Consider the following 22,500-nt stretch of genomic DNA (forward strand, 5'->3'; position numbering starts at 1 on the left):
CTTTCTTCTTCTCGGTCTGAGCAAGGTGCATGCTGGGAAGGAGGAGGTGGAGAGATGGATAGAGGCAGATAGAGGCAGAGGGGTGGCAGGTAGAGAAGCAGCCACTTCTGCTGTTGGCATCTCATTTTTAGTTTTCCCATCCAGATTTCCACAGTCTGGGATTCGAACCAGCGGCCTTTCATTCCCGCTGCTGCTCCCGCGTGCCAGCTGCTTGATCTACTCACTGTCCTCAGTACAACTGCCCATAAACAAGAACAAAACCTCCAAAAAGTCCAGTAAACTATTTTGTCTCTCAAAATGGAAAAATCAAACTTTTCTTAAAAATGATTTCCAATACCTTTATCCATCCTTTATAATGATCCTAATATCAGTATGTGTTTCAGTATGATCGATGTCATTTTCGATACCACACTCCATTACATTACATTACATTACATTACGTCATTTGGCAGACGCTTTTATCCAAAGCGACTTACAATAACACACTTTTTGTCAGCAATAGAGCAATCAACTATGGAGCACAGTCTATGACAACTACAAATCCTGAAGGAACAGTGGTACGAGTTTTTAGTTTAGGGTTTTTTTTTTTTTTTTTTTTTTTTTTTTTTTTTTTTTTTTTTTTTTTTTTATTAAATAAAGAGAGAGAAAGAAGAGAGAAAGAAGTTAGATCAAGAGGGGCCCAGGTGGAGCCTGAAAAGGTGAGTCTTTAGTCTTTTCCGAAAGATCGGCAGTGATTCAGCAGTCCTGACCGAAGGTGGCAGCTCGTTCCACCATTGGGGTGCCAGGGAGGAGAAGAGTCGAGATCGGGATGAGCGACTTTTGAGCGCCCGTAGCGAAGGAGGAGCGAGGCGACCTGCACTGGTAGAGGAGCGAAGGGAGCGGTGAGAGGTTTGGAACCTGACCATAGATTGCAGGTACAGGGGAGCTGACTGGTGTACTGCCCTGTAGGCCAGTACCAGTGTCTTGAATTTGATGCGAGCTGAGATGGGAAGCCAGTGGAGGTCCCGGAAAAGGGGAGTGACATGAGAGAATTTGGGTTGGTTGAATACCAGACGGGCTGCAGCGTTCTGAATGAGCTGAAGCGGTCGGATGTCGGTGGCAGGTAGGCCAGCCAGGAGCACGTTGCAGTAGTCCAGGCGAGGGACGATAAGTGACTGGACCAGGAGTTGAGTCGCTTCTCTTGTGAGGAAGGGACGGATTTTGCGGATGTTGTAGAGGGAGAACCTACAGGAGCGTGCTGTCGCAGCTATGTTGGCAGAGCAAGACAGCTGGTTGTCGAGGATCACCCCAAGGTTCTTAGCTGTTTGGGAGGGCAGTACAGTGGTGTTTTCGATGGAGATGGAGAGATCTGTGAGAGGACAGTCTTTCCCTGGGAGGAAGAGTAGCTCTGTCTTACCAAGGTTGAGCTTGGTAATTATTGTGGCTCCGACTGAAGGGAAGTGTCAGGACTAGTTGCGATTTGTCTGATGTAGTTCTCAGCAAGACCTCATTCTAACATTGTGATAACCCTGATTATTTTCATCTATTTTGTGATCATGATTAGTAATCACGATTGGCAGTCTTAATGATTTGAGGAACAAAAGTTGCATATTGCTTATTGTTTGTTATATCAGCATCTTGACTATTTCAACTCCAGTGGATCTTCTCAATGAAACGAGGCGTTTCAGTATTGCCAGTAATTTATGATGATTATATGTGAAAACTAATATCACGATGACACACATTGACTTGCTGTGTGTTGCTCTTCCTATTGTTGGCTCCCTTTTTGGCACTTACCAGTACATATTTCCCACTACCAATACCTTTAACATTCTGTACTAATAATAACTGTGCGTGCCTGTGTGTGTGTGTGTGTGTGTGTGTGTGTGTGTGTGTGTCAGTGAATACCCTACGGTCCTCAGTGATAAGGCTGAGATTGAGTTTGCACCAGAGAACGAGCGCCTCAGAGGGTGTGTGTGTGTGTGTGTGTGAAGACATCAGGCAGCAGGCAATGTAAAGAGCCAATATCACCTTATCTCCCATACACACCAGAGTGTGTGTGTGTGTGTGTGTGTATGTATATGTGCTCTCAAAATGGTGTTGTGTGAAAGAGAGCTAGCTGGCCTGCTTTGTTGGCCATTGTGCCCACGAGAGGCTGAGTCCTCAGGGCTCGTGTGTGTGTGTGTGTGTGTGTGTGTGTGTGTGTGTGTGTGTGTGTGTGTGTAAAGAAAGATGGCCGTAGTGTGTGTGACGTCACCCATTGGTTTGGCGTTTTGGCTGCTGCCATCTTGATTCTACTGCACTCTTTGTATCTTATAGGAACGTTGATTGCCTGAAATTTGCAAACCCTTGAACATCGAAACGCCAAAAGATGATTTCAAACGGCGAACAAAACCACTAACAGAAAACGCATGACTTTTTGTAGAATAGCCTCAAATGAACAATTACTTCTTTTCTCCTCCCTCTTCTCTTCCATCTTCCCACCATATGCTTTCCACTCGTCCTCTCTCACTCTTTGCCACCCTCTTCCTCTCTTTAAATTTCCCCCGAGTCAACCTCGCCATGCTCCATCCATTGAGCAATATGGCGATATTATCAAATGTAATTCCTCTCTCTCTCTCTCTTTCTCTCTCTCTCTCTCTCTCTCTCTCTCTCTCTCTCTCTCTCTCTCTCTCTCTCTCTCTCTCTAGGAGTCTCCGTCAGGACGGAGGAAGGCTCTGGCCACCAGCAGTATAAACATGAAGCAGTATGCCAGTCCCATGCCCACGCAGACGGACGTCAAGCTCAAGTTCAAGCCCCTCTCCAAGAAGGTGGTGTCCGCCACCCTGCAGTTCTCCCTCTCCTGCATCTTCCTCCGCGAGGGCAAGGCCACGTACGTTTTTAGCCTCCATCCTGTCCTGTCACAGCCTCCATAACCAGCTTTGTATAGGGAGCAAGCCCCCAGGAATAGCACTGGGCTGTGAAGCCATTTGAACATGGTGGCGAAGCTCTGTATTGCAAGTCACGTGACGCCATGCAGCCCAGAAAGGAAAATTCCCATCCACTTGCATGGGGGGCAGCTGTTAAACCCAGGAGGATTTTTTCCGGGTGTCACTCAAAGTATAAAACGACTCTTTTAACTCATTGAGTGCCATGGACGTCTTTCGACGTCCAATTAAATAGTGACGTAGAGTGCCACGGACGTCTTTCGACGTCCAATGCGTTTTTTGACGGTGGGACGTCGATCAAAGCCTTCCGCAGCTCCTGTACAACTATTGTAGCTATTGGAGGTCTATAACCTATTTTACAGAACCCTTAGGTGGCGACAGTGCTCTCCAGATTAACAGAAAGGCAGAGAAAAACAGAGAATAAGTCGTTGGGGAAACGGAAATCGCATCGCATCCGTATGCATCGATATGCATGAAGCGTTTTAACGTTAGATGTGCCTGCAGCAGGCAGCAGCCAATCTGCTCCCACAATTGAGCTCCTCCATGTCCGCTGCGACAGCCCATTCGCATGATCAGCCGTTATTATTCTCAACTGGAAGCATACAGTAGTAGCCGGTGACAAACACACGCGGAAAAAGCTGGATGTCGCCGACGCGCACTCACAGTGCAGAGCAAACTCAGCAGAGAGCTGGTTGCAGCTAAAAATATTATTCTGCCAAACAAAATTCCCTGGCCTTCACTGTTTTATTGAAGGAAATTATTTTTGAGGTGTGACTACATCAGAAAATTAGCTTCAGAGTCAGTGATGTGTTTGAAATGTTTAATTTCACAAAAGGGCCATTATCTCAGCTTCTAGAAAAAAAATGCTCTTTTTTGTTAAATCAAGCTATCTTCTCCGGCTGATAACTAAAGAACGGAAAATGATATCAATAAACCTGTTTTTGCTGATGATAGAAAAGAGTCTCATCGTTCTTTTTGCGTGTTCATTGTTTACATAGTAATATCACACAATATTCTGTGGGCCTCGAGAAATCACTGAAAAAAGCTCTGAAACTCTGGCACTGGGAGCGTCCGTTCTCCAAAAGTGGCTGGCACTCAATGAGTTAATTATCAAAAAAAAATTATGGGGTAATTTTTCCTTCAGAAGCCACTAAGAGCTGTATACGGGTGAATTTTCTTCTTTTAATACATCCATGGGTGGGAGACGTCATGGAATACGTCATGGCACACATGCGCACTTCGCCTTGTGCCGCATGGTCAGGAAGTAAAACCAGGAAGAAAAAGCCCCCATGATGGCTTCATGCGCCAGTGAGCAGCCTCCGTCCGAATGCATGGGTGGGCGTGGCTCGTCCCCTATACAGTTCTGTTAATACATCTATGATAGGGAGAGGCAAAGTGGAACGTCACTTCCTGCTTCAGCACTGTACCAGAGATTTTCTTCCGCCAATTTATTTTCCCACACACAGACATTTCATAAAATGCTTATAAAATAGTTTGACTTGGTCAATTCAAACGGTTCAGCTATATTTAGAATCGGGAGAGACCATAGAACATTTCACTCTGACCAAAACTTAACAAAACAACATCGAAAAAAGGTTTTCTTTAAACCTGCATTTTTTTAAACATTTTGGTCCGAGTGGAATGTTATGCGATCTCTCCTGTTTCTAAATATATCTGAACCGTTTGGTTTGAACAAGTCATTTTTATAAGCATTTTAGTAAATGTCTAGGGGAAAATAGATGGCGGATGACAATCTCTGGTACAGTGCTGAAGCAGGAAGTGACGTTCCACTTTGGCTCTCTATTCACCTTATTCTTTGCTCATACAAGGACGCTTCTGCATGACGTCATTTCGTAATCGTCTTTCCGGTTTTAAACACGGAAGTAGAGTACGCCTACCGCAGTCAATTTAGACTTGCCAAAAAGCTGTTTTCAAGCTAAAAAAACCCCAAACTGTTTTAAAGTTTTAATATTTGTCGGGTGAGAATGTAACATATATGTGACCAGTTTATCAGAATAACGCCTATTGGAAATCCTTAACGAGCAGCGAGGACCGGGAGCGCTGACTGTGCTGACACCGGTCGGACTAGCTATCTGTCAAACCCTACTGTCGTTAGGCTACTGGCAGTGAGAAAACACTGTTGACGTGCTTTTGTAACTAACGTTAAATGCCGACCGGGTACAGCCATCGGCTCCTCGCAGCAGTAACGTTATGAACATGTCACTGAAGTTGGCCGCAGTGTAGCTTAATTCTGAATGTTGCCAAACTTCATTCATACTGACGTTTTATTTTGAAAATGGCCGCCAACTAGCGCTGAACCGGAAGAACAAATACGTTGCGTCGAACACGGAAGAGAGAAAAAGTGGGCGTGGTGAATAAGGTGAATAGTGAGACAAAGTCAGTGTGATGTTGATACTCACTTAAAGCTCAATAGCATTGGTCAGCACCGATCATCAGGTTTGGTATAAGCCATTGACTGTATAGAATATGGATGACGCGTCTCCACTTCCTACCGTTATGCAAAACTGAAGCCAAAATATCTCGTTTCAGCGAGCTGCCATCTTGCTTGTGTGACGTCATTCGGGCTGTGAATCTTCACTGGCCTCACGATTCCATTACGATTAATCTGTCAATTATTTGATTCCACAATGCATCACGATGCATCATTCGATGCATTGTGAGTATCACATCCTAACTTTTTTATATTACTGCACATGGCTATTTTTTTCCCATCAATTAATACAAGCAGTCAGATAAATATCAACTCCCTTTTTTATTTAGAAAGTGCTTTAAAATCTGAATGTCAACATACATTTTAAACAAACAATTCTATCTGTCAACGATTCGATTCCACGGACGCATCGCGATGCATCTTAAAAACGATACATTTTTGACACCCCTACTTTTTATATTGTTAAATAACTGATTAAAAGCAAACTTAGAAAAATGAGATCTTGAACATATACAAAAAAAAAATGTATGTGCACTTTGATTTTTTTTAGTTTGTCTGTCATGAACTCACATTCTGTTTGGTTCTGTCTGGCCTCCAAGCTGTGCACAGTCATTTCAGTGGGCGGAAGCTTGCCATGACAGCCAATCTGCGTCTCCAAATCCAGTCCTTCAGCCAATCGGCATCGGAATAACACTCGGAACAACAGCGAAAATGTATTTTCCAGCGGAGAAACTCCGCTGTTGCATACTCCTGTTGTTCTTTAATTGTTGATATCGAGTCTATTTCGGCAATAACTGCACTTATGGCTGCGTAAACCCGACAAACGTTGATGTTAGTTGCTCGAGCGGGAGAGCCATGGAGGCAGCCATTACTGTTTTGCCAGCTGATTGGCCGGTTACGATGTGAACTACGAGGCAGGCGCCTGATTGGCCCGTAGACTTTGTTTCTGGAAGCGCCTGCCCCCTGCTGGAGGCCAGACAGAACCAGGCTGGAGGCCGGACAGAACCAGGCTGGAGGCCAGACAGAACCAGGCTGGAGGCCGGACAGAACCTCAGAACAAAACAGAATGCGAGTTCATGGATCCGGATGTTTTTAACCAGGCTCATCTGATACAGTCAATCAATGGTATAAACAGACAGAAGCAATAAGTTAGTCTTTACATTACAAAAGCACAACGCTGCTTTATGTCACAGCCAACCATCAGATATTTGAAAAAAAAGGCGATTATTGAAGTTTTGATTTGGAGTGTGTGAGAATTCAAACGGACGCGTTGACCTCAGCTCCCCTTCCTTAGGGCCTAAGAGCAAAATCACATCAAGCTGATCTGTCTGGGGCCATGTTGAAAGGGAAATGTATCTCGTTCTATTGATCTGTATACTTTGTGTGAAAACACACACACACACACACACACACACACACACACACACACACACACACACACACACACACACACACACACACACACACACACACACACACACACACACACACTCACTACTCATTCCCACATTCTTCTTTGATGGTGCCAAGTGTCATTTACAGACACACACACACACACACACACACACACACCCCACACCCTCTGCCACTCACTCAAGTCTTTGCAGTTTGTTATCCATTCTCACATATTCCTCTTTGATAGTACCAACCTTCATTTACAGACACACACACACACACACACACACACACTCAACCGCGTTGTTTGCAGTTCGGTATTCATTCTAATTTGATAGTACCAACTTTCATTTACTTTCATTACACACACACACACACACACACACACACACACACACACACACACACACACACATACACACACACACACACACACACACACACACACACACACACAGTGGGAGCAGAGCAGTCAGGTCTTTGTTGTGCTGTGGATGGTGGATGGATGGCGTATAACCCTTGTTAACCCTTGGGGGAATGATGTGAGCAACACAAACAAACTCCATCACAGCCTCTCACATGAGACACCAAGAACACACACACACACACACACACACACACACACACACACACACACACACACACACTGACACACACACAGAACACACACACACACACACACAGAACACACACACGCACACACACACACACACACACACACACAGAACACAGAGGAGAAGAAATGATGATGGCAGGCTGGGAGGGAGAGGATGGAGGGAGGGAGGGAGGGAGGGAGGGAGAGGATGGAGGGAGAGGATGGAGGGAGGGAGGGAGAGGAGGGAGAGGATGGAGGGAGAGGATGGAGGGAGAGGATGGAGGGAGAGGATGGAGGGAGAGGATGGAGGGAGGGAGGGAGAGGATGGAGGGAGAGGATGGAGGGAGGCCAGTACATAAGACTACATCAAATAGGAGGAATCCTATCATAAGAATGCAAAGTGTCTGACTGTCTGTCTGCGTGTGAGAGGGAGGAGACAGCAGTATACTCTGTATAGGAGGAGAGGGAGGGAGTAGAATTGTGTCCGGCCACAGCTTGGCTATTTTACGTGCGATCAGGCTGAATATTTCTAACGGAGACGGATTTTTAAAATTATTAGGTAATTAGAGCCGACTCCACCGCGCGAATCAGCTGCGGGCGGAGCTGCTGCAATCAGGCTGTCGTTGAGGAGCTGTCGGAGGAGCAATCCTGCAGCTCCAGGGAGAGGCAAATCAGGATTTCGTTTAGAAATGCGTGGTCCACAAATCCGATCGCGGCAGTTCTTTGTATGTACATTAAACACATGTAATTATGCTCATGTTTTTGTATGTGTTGGGGAGCTATTTTCAACAAATTTTACAAGATTTATGGGTCTCTGGATTCGGGAACAAACAAGACGCCTCCAGCCTGCGAGCACACAGTCCATACGGGCTGGGTGTGCAGAGAACACAACATTTACACTCGACTGCACGGGTATTCAGCTAGTAGCATAGAGTTTGATGCACATGAATGAAGGAGAGGGTTGAGGATCATTTTAGTTTGTCTCATGATCAATAAAAATGTCTAATAAAAATGTAAGCCTATTTGGTATACTCTTTTGACTTTGGTCTGATTTATTTATTTATTATTTGGTCATTTTGGTGTGTGTGTGTGTGCGTGTGCGCGCATGTGCGTGTATGTGTGTGTGTGTGTGTGTGTCCGTGTCCAGTGACGAGGACATGCAGAGCCTGGCCAGCCTGATGAGCATGAAGCAGGCCGACATCGGCAACCTGGACGACTTTGAGGAGGAGAACGATGACGACGAGGAGAACAGGGTCAACCAGGAGGAGAAGGCTGCCAAGATCACAGGTGACACTTCCTTTATTCGTCTGACAGTTGAGTTACACTATGGAGTCGTTACCATGATGACCATGCCTTCACTCCGCAAGCAACTCGCACACCTGTTTGCTGGAAGTCCATCCTTTTTGTGAGATCAGATCTCATCACATCAGCTGATGTTGAGCACAGTCTGCTTGTTTGAGATCAGATCTCATCACATCAGCTGATGTTGAGCACAGTCTGCTTGTTTGAGATCAGATCTCATCACATCAGCTGATGTTGAGCACAGTCCGCTTGTTTGAGATCAGATCTCATCACATCAGCTGATGTTGAGCACAGTCTGCTTGTTTGAGATCAGATCTCATCACATCAGCTGATGTTGAGCACAGTCTGCTTGTTTGAGATCAGATCTCATCACATCAGCTGATGTTGAGCACAGTCTGCTTGTTTGAGATCAGATCTCATCACATCAGCTGATGTTGAGCACAGTCTGCTTGTTTGTCGGCGAAGAAAAGTTGACTGCAGCAATCAGCCAACTTCAATCATGAGCATTTAGCACAGTGTTGAGTTTGCTAGCGGTCTGAACGCAGAGTCGCATTAGTTACTTTTCCCTCCAGTAGCAAACAAAAACATCCTAAAAGATGTAATCAGGGAGGAAGCTACCCAGCCAAACCTCGGTGAAGGTTTGTTCTGTAGCTGGTAAGTTCCTCTATTGAACCACATTGGCAGGTAACAAATCAATTTATTCAAGCTGTAAAAATGGATCCGACAGGTAAAGTGCTGCTGAAGTGTAGAGATGCTCCGATCAGCTTTTTTGAGGCCGATCACCGATCACCGATCACTGGAAGCAGTATCTGCCGATCCCGATATGGCCGATCACCGATCACCGCGTCAAATCCATCAATTCAAGCCTTCTATTTATTGTGTCGCATTATTCATATATTTAATTATTCTTAACAACATCGACATTGTATATTAAGTATTAAAATTAGGAGATGAGAAAGTATCATGAATTGACAACCGTTTTATTGCAGGCTAAGGCAACATGCAACTCTCTCTAGAGACACTCTCTTAGAGACAACTTGGAGCTTACAGAGTAGACTGTATACTGTAGCTTTCCTGTGGAAAAATAAATACAGTCTTATAAAACAAAAAATATAATACTATGTACACAACATGTGCACCAACACAGCTTGGAACATGTCTGTGAAAGCTGCAGCGATAGCCTCCGCGGTGTGTGACCCAGAAAACTCTTGTGAGTGAAGTACAACTTTGTTCAGGTCGAACTTTTCATCAATAAACTGCGCAGTTAGGCTCAGCATGGACATAGGACAGACACTCGAACTCCAAATGTCAGTCGTGAAGCTGATTGACGTGGTGTTGTCTTTCATAAGGCTCTCGATGTGCTTGTACACAATTTGGTATAATTCCGGCAGGCAAACGTCAGTTAAATATTTACGTCCTGGCAGCGTGTAACGTGGATCCAAGCAGGATATGAGGCGTTTGAACCCGAGGTCTTCCGCAACAGACAGCGGCTGCTGATCAAGACATATGAATTCCATTAGCTTTGCATTTATTTCTTTTCGTTTCTTGCTGTCGTTGCTGTAGGGTTGCTGTCGTTTCAATGTCTCTGTTACAGTTAGCTGAGTGAGTGGCGTACGGGTTGCTGCGCGCTCGCCAACTTTGTAAAGCCCAAGCCCAAGCTGCTTTCGCTATAGAGAGAGTGCAACTTCCAAACACTTTTTCGCCACTACCACCACGCCCCCTAAGGAAACTTGGGAGCCAATGAAGCTTCATGACACGGAGAGACAGCCAATCACAAGCTGCCCTTTAGGAGACCGGAAGAATACTACTTGGCAGCCTGGGAGTGCACTATCTCTATATTGAAACGTCTCTGGTAGTAGTTCTTGCAGATTTTGTGTCATTCTGATCGGCCTTGTTTGATCGGCACTTTTGATAACTCCGATCAAAGCCGAAAAAGGCCAAATCGGCCGATTCCGATCAAGTGCCGATCGATCGGAGCAACTCTACTGAAGTGTCTTGATGGAGACAGTGGATGGAAGTTGTACACTGCCCGGGACTAATACTGTTTCATCACTTGATTTGCTTGCTTGATATGACCTCTAGGTGGCACATATGTGATATCCTAATGTTCTCATGTCAAACTGATCACTTCTCCCTCCCCGGCCAGTCAAATCTAAACCTGCTGGCTAATCTCAGCAATCACCCAGACGACAATAACAGACGCAGACTTCATGTGGGGCATCAACATTGCTTCTTTCTTCATTTCTTTGGCCTTTTCCCTCGTATGTTTCTGTGCGTGTTCTTGTGTGTGTGTGTGTGTGTGTGTGTGTGTGTGTGTGTGTGTGCTTGCGTGTGTGTGTGCTTGCGTGTGTGTGCGTGCTTGTGTGTGTGTGTGTGTGCGTGCTTGCATCACTTTATGTGTGAATGACGTGAGAATTTGTGAATTGATGAGCTTCATCTGCTGAGCTTCGTCAGTCTCAGATTTGTATGCGTTCCATGCGTTTGTTCCTTCCTGTGTTGGTGGACTGGTAACCTGACGGTGTCTTGCCTCCTTCATCCACACATGCTGCGGACGGCTGTGTCTTGTTGCTGTGCTTGAATGTTATGCTGCTTTGTGTCTTGTTGCTGCTTTGCTTAATCCAACTTTTCAAAGCCCGTCTCTTCATGTTAAGCCTGATGCTTGTTCCTCCTCTCTCTTCCCTCCCTGCGCCTCCTCTCATTGATATGTATATGCATTGTGTGCTCCGACAGCAACGCTCCACTGGCCTTATGCAGCGGGTGCGTCTGTGCATCAAAGGCTTGGCCAAGCTTCCAACACTCCCCCCCCCCCCACTCCACACTCTCATATCCCTCCCCTGGGTACCACCTAGCCTGCTAGCTAGCTACCCCAGCAATAGCAGTGCTATCGCTAGGCTACTACCAAAGCATATCGGCCTTTTACATGTCTGTAAAGGCTAATAGGTGCTAATAGGAGTTTACTAGTGAGTGTTGTGTGATTTATTATGCCGCCTGCCTAGGTAACAGCTAGCTACCTCAGCAATAACAGTTGTATTAATGCTAAAACTAATCTAACCAAAACATAACATTTCATGTCTATATGCTGTTTACTCATATATGTAAGAGAGAGAGAGAGAGAGAGAGAGAGACAGAGACAGTGTGTGTGAGTTGAGCTACCTACTGTACAATGGCAATACTAATGCAAAATAACTAAAGCATGCACTCTGAAGTATATACAGTATATACTCATTTCATGTGTTAGATAGTGTGTGTGTGTGTACTCTCAATGGGGTGTGTTGTTTTGCCTTGTTCACTGCTATTCTTCCTTCCTCCCTTCCTGTATGGCCCTGTCGTTTACAGAGATAGTAAACCAGTTGAATGCCCTCAGCTGCTTACATGATGATGATGATGATGATGATGATGAAGGTGGTCTCCTTAAGCGAGCACGCAAAGCCACGGCTAAGCCTGCCGCTTCCTCCCAAGGTCTTTTTTCACCTTCCTCTCTGTCTCCTCCTCTGTGTTCCTCACTCCTCTGTGTTCCTCACTCCTCTGTGTTCCTCACTCCTCTGTGTTCCTCACTCCTCTGTGTTCCTCACTCCTCTGTGTTCCTCACTCCTCTGTGTTCCTCACTCCTCTGTGTTCCTCACTCCTCTGTGTTCCTCACTCCTCTGTGTTCCTCACTCCTCTGTGTTCCTCACTCCTCTGTGTTCCTCACTCCTCTGTGTTCCTCACTCCTCTGTGTTCCTCACTCCTCTATGTTCCTCACTCCTCTGTGTTCCTCACTCCTCTGTGTTCCTCACTCCTCTATGTTCCTCCTCTGTGTTCCTCACTCCTCTGTGTTCCTCACTCCTCTGTGTTCCTCACTCCTCTGTGTTCCTCACTCCTCTGTGTTCCTCACTCCTCTGTGTTCCTCACTCCTCTGTGTTCCTCACTCCTCTATGTTCCTCACTCCTCTGTGTTCCTCACTCCTCTGTGTTCCTCACTCCTCTGTGTTCCTCACTCCTCTGTCATCGTATCACTGGTCCTCATGTCTCCTCTGTCTCATGATTCTTTGGATCTCGATCCCCCCCATCACATTTTCAAAATCTACCTTGCCTCTCTCTACCTGTGTCTGCCTGTCTCTCTCTCCCTCTGTCTGTCTCTCTCCCTCTCTCTCTACCTCTGTCTGGCTGTCTCTCTCTCCCTCTGTCTGTCTGTCTCTCTCTACCTCCGTCTGTCTGTCTCTCTCTCTACCTGTGTCTGCCTGTCTCTCTCTCCCTCTGTCTGTCTCTCTCCCTCTCTCTCTACCTCTGTCTGGCTGTCTCTCTCTCCCTCTGTCTGTCTGTCTCTCTCTACCTCCGTCTGTCTGTCTCTCTCTCTCTCTCTCTACCTCTGTCTGGCTGTCTCTCTCTACCTCCGTCTGTCTGTCTCTCTCTCTCTCTCTACCTCTGTCTGTCTCTCTCTGTCTCTCTCTCTCTCTCTACCTCTGTCTGCCTGTCTCTCTCTCCCTCTGTCTGTCTCTCTCTCCCTCTGTCTGTCTGTCTGTCTCTCTCTCCCTCTGTCTCTCTCTTTCTCTCTCCCTCTGTCTGTCTCTCTCCCTCTCTCTCTACCTCTGTCTGGCTGTCTCTCTCTCCCTCTCTCTACCTGTGTCTGCCTGCCTCTCTCCCTCTTATCTCTCTCTCCCTCTCTGTCTGTCTCTCTCTCCCTCTCTACCTCTGGCTGTCTCTCTCCCTCTGTCTCTACCTCTGTCTGCCTGTCTCTCTCCCTCTGTCTCCCTCTCTCTCTACCTCTGTCTGTCTCTCTCCCTCTCTCTACCTCTGTCTGTCTCTCTCCCTCTCTCTCTCCCTCTGTCTGTCTCTCTCCCTCTCTCTCTACCTCTGTCTGTCTCTCTCTCCCTCTCTATCTACCTCTGTCTCTCCCCCTCTCTCTCTACCTCTGTCTCTCTCCCTCTACCTCTGTCTGTCTGTCTGTCTGTCTGTCTCTCCCTCTCTATCTACCTCTGTCTCTCTCCCTCTCTCTCTACCTCTGTCTCTCTCCCTCTACCTCTGTCTGTCTGTCTGTCTGTCTGTCTGTCTGTCTGTCTGTCTCTCCCTCTTGTCTCTCTCTCCCTCTCTCTGCCCCCCCCAACCTACTCTTCTTTCACATTGGTGTTGTGATGGTGTTGTGGCCATGTGGTCTTACACAGTAGATCTTAGTACATGTGGTGATGTTCTGCTGCAACAACACATTGGTTCCTTTTCATCCCTTTCTGTTACTTTTGTCCTTCTTTCTTTTTGTTGCCAGTGTTCCTCCCCCTCATTCTTCCTCCTGCACTTGGTAGTGAACCAAACCAACTGAAACCCTCTTATATTCAAAGAATGATCATTTGAGGAGTGAGGAGGACATCTTTAAACTGGTAGGTTCTCTGAATCGATTGTATTCTCTCCCTGGCGTTCCCTCAATCTGGAGGAACCCGTCAGAGTTGCAAGGTCATCTGGTGCCATGTTAGATGAAGCCAGGTTGGTGCAGCTCAACATCTTGTCATAAGGCTCAACATTCCTATCAGAGCTTCTGTAGGGTCAATAGTATACGGGCCTTTGTTCCAGCTAAAGATGACAGCAGGGCTTTCTCTGATTGGCTCTTCCTCTCTCGTTAAAGGTGTCACCTGGTACAATCTTTGATTGGAAGTTGGAACGGAAACTCGCATAATATACTGGTCTCCCGGCCCTCCACGGTACATGGTTTGAGATTGGATGAAACGAGCTTCTATATCATGTAAAACAAATATACATCGGCAATCATATTGGTATTAAAATAAAATAATAAACAAATCATAGCAATGTTCATATCGGTTATTATCGGTATCAGCCAAAACTTTCATTTTGGTGCATCTCTACAAATGACAACCCCCAAAACTGGAGTTAGGAGGTTTTGATTTGACAGCAGAGTTTTGCATTTGTTCTCAGACTGGGAAACACAAAAGAGGTGGGCTCATTTGGGTTTCTTGGTACTGTCAGTACCCAGGTTGTTCCACTCGGATAGTGAAGAAGCACAAAGCAAACTGCGTGCTGGAACTTCGATATACACACACACACACACACACACACACACATACACACATGTACACGCGCATGCACACACACACACACACACACATACACACGTCATGTCCTAATATGGGTCATGAATGTTGTCAGTTAGAGACAAGGGAAAAAATGCCACACCTCTTATCACCTACAACCACTCCACATAGCCACACTACGCAGAAGTCTAGACACACACACACACACACACACACACACACACACACACACACACACACACCACCTTCCTTCTCTCTGGGTCCAGTCTCCCGCACAGCGCGTCTTGGCATCCTCTCTCACACACATTCACCAACCTCTTTTCAAAGCCACACACAGCCTGGCAACGTGCGCTGGAGCTCCAGTGAAGATGATGAAGATGAAGTGGACAAGTCTCAGCGTCTCCAGCTAGGATCTCCATAGCAACTCCATACTGTGTCCTCGCCGTCTCCAACGGTAACCCTCCCTCCCTCCTCCCCTCCAGGCCACACAAATTTTCCCAGAATGCCACCCGTTGGCCGTGCACTGAAGCGGGCTGAGGTGGCAGTGGAGCACGCAGAAGTTACGGCAGCGCGTCTTAGGGAGTAGGAATACTGATACTCTGCTGAAGAGTCCTGATGCTGCGCTGGTTCACTCCAAAGTGCACTTTTTGGTATCTTTTGTTTTGGTGAATGTTTTTATTCATTTCAATCTGTTTTGCTTGTGTCAGTGTTAGCACAGTGACTTGTGTCAGTGTTAGCACAGTGACTTGTGTCAGTGCCATTTTTTCTGTGTTTAGTAGCTGTGCTTCTTCTGTTATTCTTCACTCGATGGTTCATGCTACTTTTTTGTCGTTTGTGTACGCAACGTTATTTTGGACACCGGGGGGCAACAGAGCTGATCAGCAAGCTGAACTTCCTGGAAGACGAGGATCAGGACACGCCCCCCGCCATGTGCACCAATCCCTTCGAAGATCCCGACGACGACCCTCACGATCCGAACCACCTCAACCCGTTTGGTGATCCTGATGATGAAGGTATGGTCATCAACTCCCATTAGTCGCTCTTAACTTGCATTTGTATTTCATTTCATACACCTGTTGTTAGTTTAGTCTTTGATCTTATATCAATCATTTTCACTACTGGAATAATGAACGATTAGGTGTTTCTATGGCAGCAGCAGTGAAATAATACATAAACCAAGTTGAGTGTTCTGGTCTAGCAAGTAGGGTATGCGCGCACACACACACACACACACACACACACACACACGTGTGTGTATGCGATGCTTTCAGTCAGTCAGACAGCTAAACCAATATTGACCCGTCTGCCTGACCACCTGAGTAGCCAGGTGTAGCAGCACGGATGGTTTGTGTTTTCAGTGACAGCTCTCATCTTCCTGCATGCTTGCTTATTTTAGTTGCCTTTAATCTGAACTATATTGTGTGTGTCTTTGGTATGTGTGTATAAATGCAGGTCTCTTGTCGGGTATGTCTTTTCCAGATTTAGGACTAAGCTTCATAACCAGCTGGATGCAGCTAGGGCTGCAACTAACGGTTATTTTAATTATCAATTAATCTGTCCATTATTTTCTCGATTAATCAATTGTTAATCAATTGTTTGGTCTGTATATATTTCTGACATTGTATAAAATGTCAGAAAATGGTGAAGAAATGTCGATCAGTGTTTCCCAAAGTGCAAGATGACGTCATCAAGTGTCTTGTTTTGTCCACAACCCAAAGATATATTCACTTTACTGTTATAGAGGAGGAGAGAAACCAGGAAATATTCACATTTAAGAAGCTCGAATCAGAGAATTTTGACTTATTTTTCTTAAACAATTACTCAAAACGATTAATCGATTATCAAAATAGTTGATGACTATCTTTCTGTCGATCGACTAATCAATGAATCGGTTAATTGTTGCAGCTCTAGATGCAGCTTGACACACATTGGATTGGAGTCTATTGATAATTGCAGGCTGTCAAATTAATAAGCTGGTTTTCTTTAGCCATTTTTCTCATTACAAAGTTGTCATTTTTTGTCTTCATCCAGTGTGTGCCTGTCTCTGTCCGTCTCTCTGTCAGCCTCTCTGTAGTTCTGTTGCTCAGTGGGTACAGTATGGTACTACAGCCTCTCTGTAGTTCTGTTGCTCAGTGGGTACAGCATGGTACTAAGGGTGTGTACACACAAAGCATGTTTGGAACAGTTTATGAAACGTTAAAAGTGTTCGTCGGTGGTGCAGGTGAGAACAATGCCATTCAGTTTTGATTGTGGTACCAAGATACCTGAACATGTAAATCTCAGACCTCTTCCAGCAGAACTGCAGTTCGGATCTGAACCAACCACGGAAAATGAGGAATGTTGACATCTAATAGCCAGTAAGGTGTGAACACCAGACAAAATAAATTGGATAAGTCCATCATGCCTAACTAAAGGCACTAAAATCAAATTTGGTTTGAGACTCTAACCTGGCAAAATGACAGCTTAGTACAACCACAAGTCCAATAATCAAAATCATCTACCTGTGAGTCGGTGTGACTTTTGTTTACACACCCTCGTTTGCCTTTAATTGGGCAGTGTGAACCTAAACAAACAAAACAAATACAACAAAGTAAACACACTGCAGTGTGAACCTAAACAAACAAAACAAATACAACAAAGTAAACACACTGCAGTGTGAACCTAAACAAACAAAACAAATACAACAAAGTAAACACACTGCAGTGTGAACCTAAACAAACAAAACAAATACAACAAAGTAAACACACTGCAGTGTGAACCTAAACAAACAAAACAAATACAACAAAGTAAACACACTGCAGTGTGAACCTAAACAAACAAAACAAATACAACAAAGTAAACACACTGCAGTGTGAACCTAAACAAACAAAACAAATACAACAAAGTAAACACACTGCAGTGTGAACCTAAACAAACAAAACAAATACAACAAAGTAAACACACTGCAGTGTGAACCTAAACAAACAAAACAAATACAACAAAGTAAACACACTGCAGTGTGAACCTAAACAAACAAAACAAATACAACAAAGTAAACACACTGCAGTGTGAACCTAAACAAACAAAACAAATACAACAAAGTAAACACACTGCAGTGTGAACCTAAACAAACAAAACAAATACAACAAAGTAAACACACTGCAGTGTGAACCTAAACAAACAAAACAAATACAACAAAGTAAACACACTGCAGTGTGAACCTAAACAAACAAAACAAATACAACAAAGTAAACACACTGCAGTGTGAACCTAAACAAACAAACAAAACAAATACAACAAAGTAAACACACTGCAGTGTGAACCTAAACAAACAAAAACAAATACAACAAAGTAAACACACTGCAGGTGTCATTGCACCATAACACCTCTAAGATTTGTGGTTGGAGTCCCTCTTGGTTAACCCATGTAAAAAATGTTTTAACGGTGACCTAAAGCGTCTTCCCTTAATGCCTGAAGTTGTTTTCTTGAACCGACACCGTCTCCTCTCTCTCAGAGCCTCCTGCCCAGCCCATCCTACTGACACTGTCTCCTCTCTCTCAGAGCCCCCTGCCCAGCCCATCCTACTGACACTGTCTCCTCTCTCTCAGAGCCCCCTGCCCAGCCCATCCTACTGACACTGTCTCCTCTCTCTCAGAGCCTCCTGCCCAGCCCATCCTACTGACACTGTCTCCTCTCTCTCAGAGCCCCCTGCCCAGCCCATCCTACTGACACTGTCTCCTCTCTCTCAGAGCCCCCTGCCCAGCCCATCCTACTGACACTGTCTCCTCTCTCTCAGAGCGCCCTGCCCAGCCCATCCTACTGACACTGTCTCCTCTCTCTCAGAGCCTCCTGCCCAGCCCATCCTACTGACACTGTCTCCTCTCTCTCAGAGCGCCCTGCCCAGCCCATCCTACTGACACTGTCTCCTCTCTCTCAGAACCTCCTGCCCAGCCCATCCTACTGACACTGTCTCCTCTCTCTCAGAGCGCCCTGCCCAGCCCATCCTACTGACACTGTCTCCTCTCTCTCAGAACCTCCTGCCCAGCCCATCCTACTGACACTGTCTCCTCTCTCTCAGAACCTCCTGCCCAGCCCATCCTACTGACACTGTCTCCTCTCTCTCAGAACCTCCTGCCCAGCCCATCCTACTGACACTGTCTCCTCTCTCTCAGAGCGCCCTGCCCAGCCCATCCTACTGACACTGTCTCCTCTCTCTCAGAACCTCCTGCCCAGCCCATCCTACTGACACTGTCTCCTCTCTCTCAGAACCTCCTGCCCAGCCCATCCTACTGACACTGTCTCCTCTCTCAGAGCCTCCTGCCCAGCCCATCCTACTGACACTGTCTCCTCTCTCAGAGCCTCCTGCCCAGCCCATCCTACTGACACTGTCTCCTCTCTCTCAGAGCCTCCTGCCCAGCCCATCCTACTGACACTGTCTCCTCTCTCAGAGCCTCCTGCCCAGCCCATCCTACTGACACTGTCTCCTCTCTCAGAGCCTCCTGCCCAGCCCATCCTACTGACACTGTCTCCTCTCTCTCAGAGCCTCCTGCCCAGCCCATCCTACTGACACTGTCTCCTCTCTCTCAGAGCCCCCTGCCCAGCCCATCCTACTGACACTGTCTCCTCTCTCTCAGAGCCTCCTGCCCAGCCCATCCTACTGACACTGTCTCCTCTCTCTCAGAGCGCCCTGCCCAGCCCATCCTACGGCAGCGGCTGGACGACGACTCCTTCTACGATCACGATTCGTCAAACCCATTCGATGAGCCGGAGGAGCCCGAGACGCACACGCCCCCGGGGAACCCCTTCGACGATATGGACCCGGACCCGGACGCAGACCCAGACGCAGACCCCCAGCCCGACCCAGAACCCCCCAAGCCCAGGGGGAGGAAGGGGGTACGGCCGGTCGACATGAGCAAGTACCTGTACGCCGACATCACCCGCAGCGAGGAGGAGGAGCTAGACGAGTGAGTAAGGGGGAGGAGCTCTGGTTTCAGGGGAAGGAAGGAAGCAAGGCTTTTATGTAAAGAATACTAACATTAAACACATTATTAACTGTATTCTGCATGTAAAGAATACTAACATTAAACACATTATTAACTGTATTCTGCATGTAAAGAATACTAACATTAAACACATTATTAACTCTATTCTGCATGTAAAGAATACTAACATTAAACACATTATTAACTCTATTCTGCATGTAAAGAATACTAACATTAAACACATTATTAACTCTATTCTGCATGTAAAGAATACTAACATTAAACACATTATTAACTCTATGAAGGAAGCAAGGCTTTTATGTAAAGAATACTAACATTAAACACATTATTAACTCTATTCTGCATGTAAAGAATACTAACATTAAACACATTATTAACTCTATTCTGCATGTAAAGAATACTAACATTAAACACATTATTAACTCTATTCTGCATGTAAAGAATACTAACATTAAACACATTATTAACTCTATGAAGGAAGCAAGGCTTTTATGTAAAGAATACTAACATTAAACACATTATTAACTCTATTCTGCATGTAAAGAATACTAACATTAAACACATTATTAACTCTATTCTGCATGTAAAGAATACTAACATTAAACACATTATTAACTCTATTCTGCATGTAAAGAATACTAACATTAAACACATTATTAACTCTATGAAGGAAGCAAGGCTTTTATGTAAAGAATACTAACATTAAACACATTATTAACTCTATTCTGCATGTAAAGAATACTAACATTAAACACATTATTAACTCTATTCTGCAACATTAAACACATTATTAACTCTATGAAGGAAGCAAGGCTTTTATGTAAAGAATACTAACATTAAACACATTATTAACTCTATTCTGCAGACACAAGAGACAGCAACAAGATGTCAACAGTGATATAGCTAACAGCATGACTGAATACAGCATGTGTGTTTGTATCTAGCCAAACTATGATAAGCAAGTAAACTGGGGAGGGGGTGGGGCTTTGTCTGGGGGGGGGGGGGAGTCCCACAGTCTCAGACTTTGAAAACCCCTGCTGTAGATCTAATGGAGTGAATGTTTTGCATTGTTGCATTCATTAGAATACTAGTGGACTTGTAGCTCCTTGTTTGTGTACACTATACATTGAACCTTTTACATATTACATCTAAGTGTACCAGTCATAGTGTTTACTAGAGGACGTTGGATAAACACACGTTCGTGATCTGTTCCACAAAAGTAGCCAATACTAAAAGCAGTCTGGGACACCGGCTGCCGAGCTTGGTCACTGTTAGCAGTCTGAGACCCCCCCCCCCCCCCCCCCCTTCACCGAGGGCAGAGTGACGAGGCAGCTCTTTCAACGGGAACAAGGACCCTGTTGTTTCACTGCATTCCTTCATCTTGTCCTCCTCTTCTCTCCTTCCCTCTCTCCTTCTCCACCCGCCTCTTTCACCTTGTCCTCGCCATACCTCCCCTCCCCTCCCCTCCTCTCCCCTCCCCTCCCCTCCCCTCCTCTCCTCTCCTCTCCCCTCCCCTCCTCTCCTCTCCCCTCCCCTCCCCTCCCCTCCCCTTCCCTCCCCTCCCTCCCTCCTTCCTCCTCTCCCCTCCTCTCCTCTCCCCTTCCCTCCCCTCTCCTCCCCTCCCCTCCCCTCCCCTCCCTCCTCCTTCCTCCCCTCCCCTCCCCTCCTCTCCCCTCCCCTCCCCTCCCCTCCCCTCCCTCCTCCTTCCTCCTCTTCAATCATCGATGCTAACAGCCCTGGTTCTTCACAGTTTTCGCCTATGGGAGTTTTGAATGGGTTTTTGGCGCGATGCTTCTAATAATCTCTCTGGGCAACGCAAGCTTAATCAAACGCGAACCAGTGTTTAGTAATATCATCTTCACACACGAGGACCACTTTTACGAGTTTTGAAGCTTTTACGTGCCGTTAAAAGGGCGGCTAGCTAGCAAACTAAGCTAAAGCTAAATGAGACTACACTGTTGAGTCGACGGTGATACATACGTCAATAACGTCACCACTTCAAAGGACGAACACGGAAATTCTCTTTCCCTCACCTGGTTCAGCCTGTTCAGCCCGGGGTAATCAGTGCACACATCAACAACAGTCCAGGTTGAGTGCTGACGTGACGTGGAAGCCTATGCGACAGTGTGTAGTTCTGGATTAGCTTAGCACAAGCTTTTTACCTCTAGGGCTCGCATTTACGCTTCAAAACTCATGAAAGTGGTCCTCATGTGTGAAGATTATCCCGCTGAACCTTGGTTCGCGTTTGATTAAACTTGCGTTGCCCAGAGACCTTATTTGAAGCATCGAGCCAAAAACCCATTCAAAAATCCCATAGACAGAAACAGTGAAGAACCAGGAAGTTCGGGACTTCCGCATTCAGCCTACAAAAATATGTCATCCCTGCGGCTCTCTATAGGGTTGAAATCAATATGATAATCATAAGGATTCTTCTCAATATCAATATCATATGTTTCACGTATGCAAAATAAGTGTTCATCTCATTGAACTGAATGGTGATGTCAAACAAACCTTACATTTTCAAATAATATTCCTGCCATACCTCATTTGATCGGTTTTTAAGTAACATTTGCTTGTCATCATCAATTTAGACAGCAGAAATGTCACTATTAAAATAACTTCATATCATCACGATGATTCTACTGAAAGACAACAAATAATAATAGGCTATTGAATTATCATCCACTCCAGCCCTAAATCAAGTAGTAATGGACGTTAGCCTACTAGTACCTCCTGAATCATATGGGCAACAGATTAGTAGGCATATCAATCACGGAGCAGATTACAGAAATAGACAGTAACTCTGTTCATAGATCATTTTGAGCTATCTGGAATGATGAGGGCGATCCATC

The 22,500-nt window shown here is 45.6% G+C and overlaps 1 protein-coding gene across 1 annotated transcript in view; it reads left to right on the plus strand.

Annotated features, from left to right (window-relative positions):
- ehbp1 (EH domain binding protein 1) overlaps positions 1-22,500 on the plus strand; it is a gene marked incomplete at its 3' end in the record, with an annotated part of 171,447 nt that overhangs the window by 105,490 nt on the left and 43,457 nt on the right. Inside the window, exons 6-9 of the mRNA XM_083651190.1 lie at positions 2,670-2,851; positions 8,496-8,635; positions 15,539-15,679; positions 19,327-19,609. Of these exons, the coding sequence (XP_083507316.1) occupies positions 2,670-2,851; positions 8,496-8,635; positions 15,539-15,679; positions 19,327-19,609 (746 nt within the window). The remainder of the gene's footprint in view (positions 1-2,669; positions 2,852-8,495; positions 8,636-15,538; positions 15,680-19,326; positions 19,610-22,500) is intronic.

This window comes from Poromitra crassiceps (genome assembly GCF_964638095.1).
Source record: "Poromitra crassiceps genome assembly, chromosome: 14".
Taxonomy (NCBI): Eukaryota; Metazoa; Chordata; class Actinopteri; order Beryciformes; family Melamphaidae; genus Poromitra; species Poromitra crassiceps.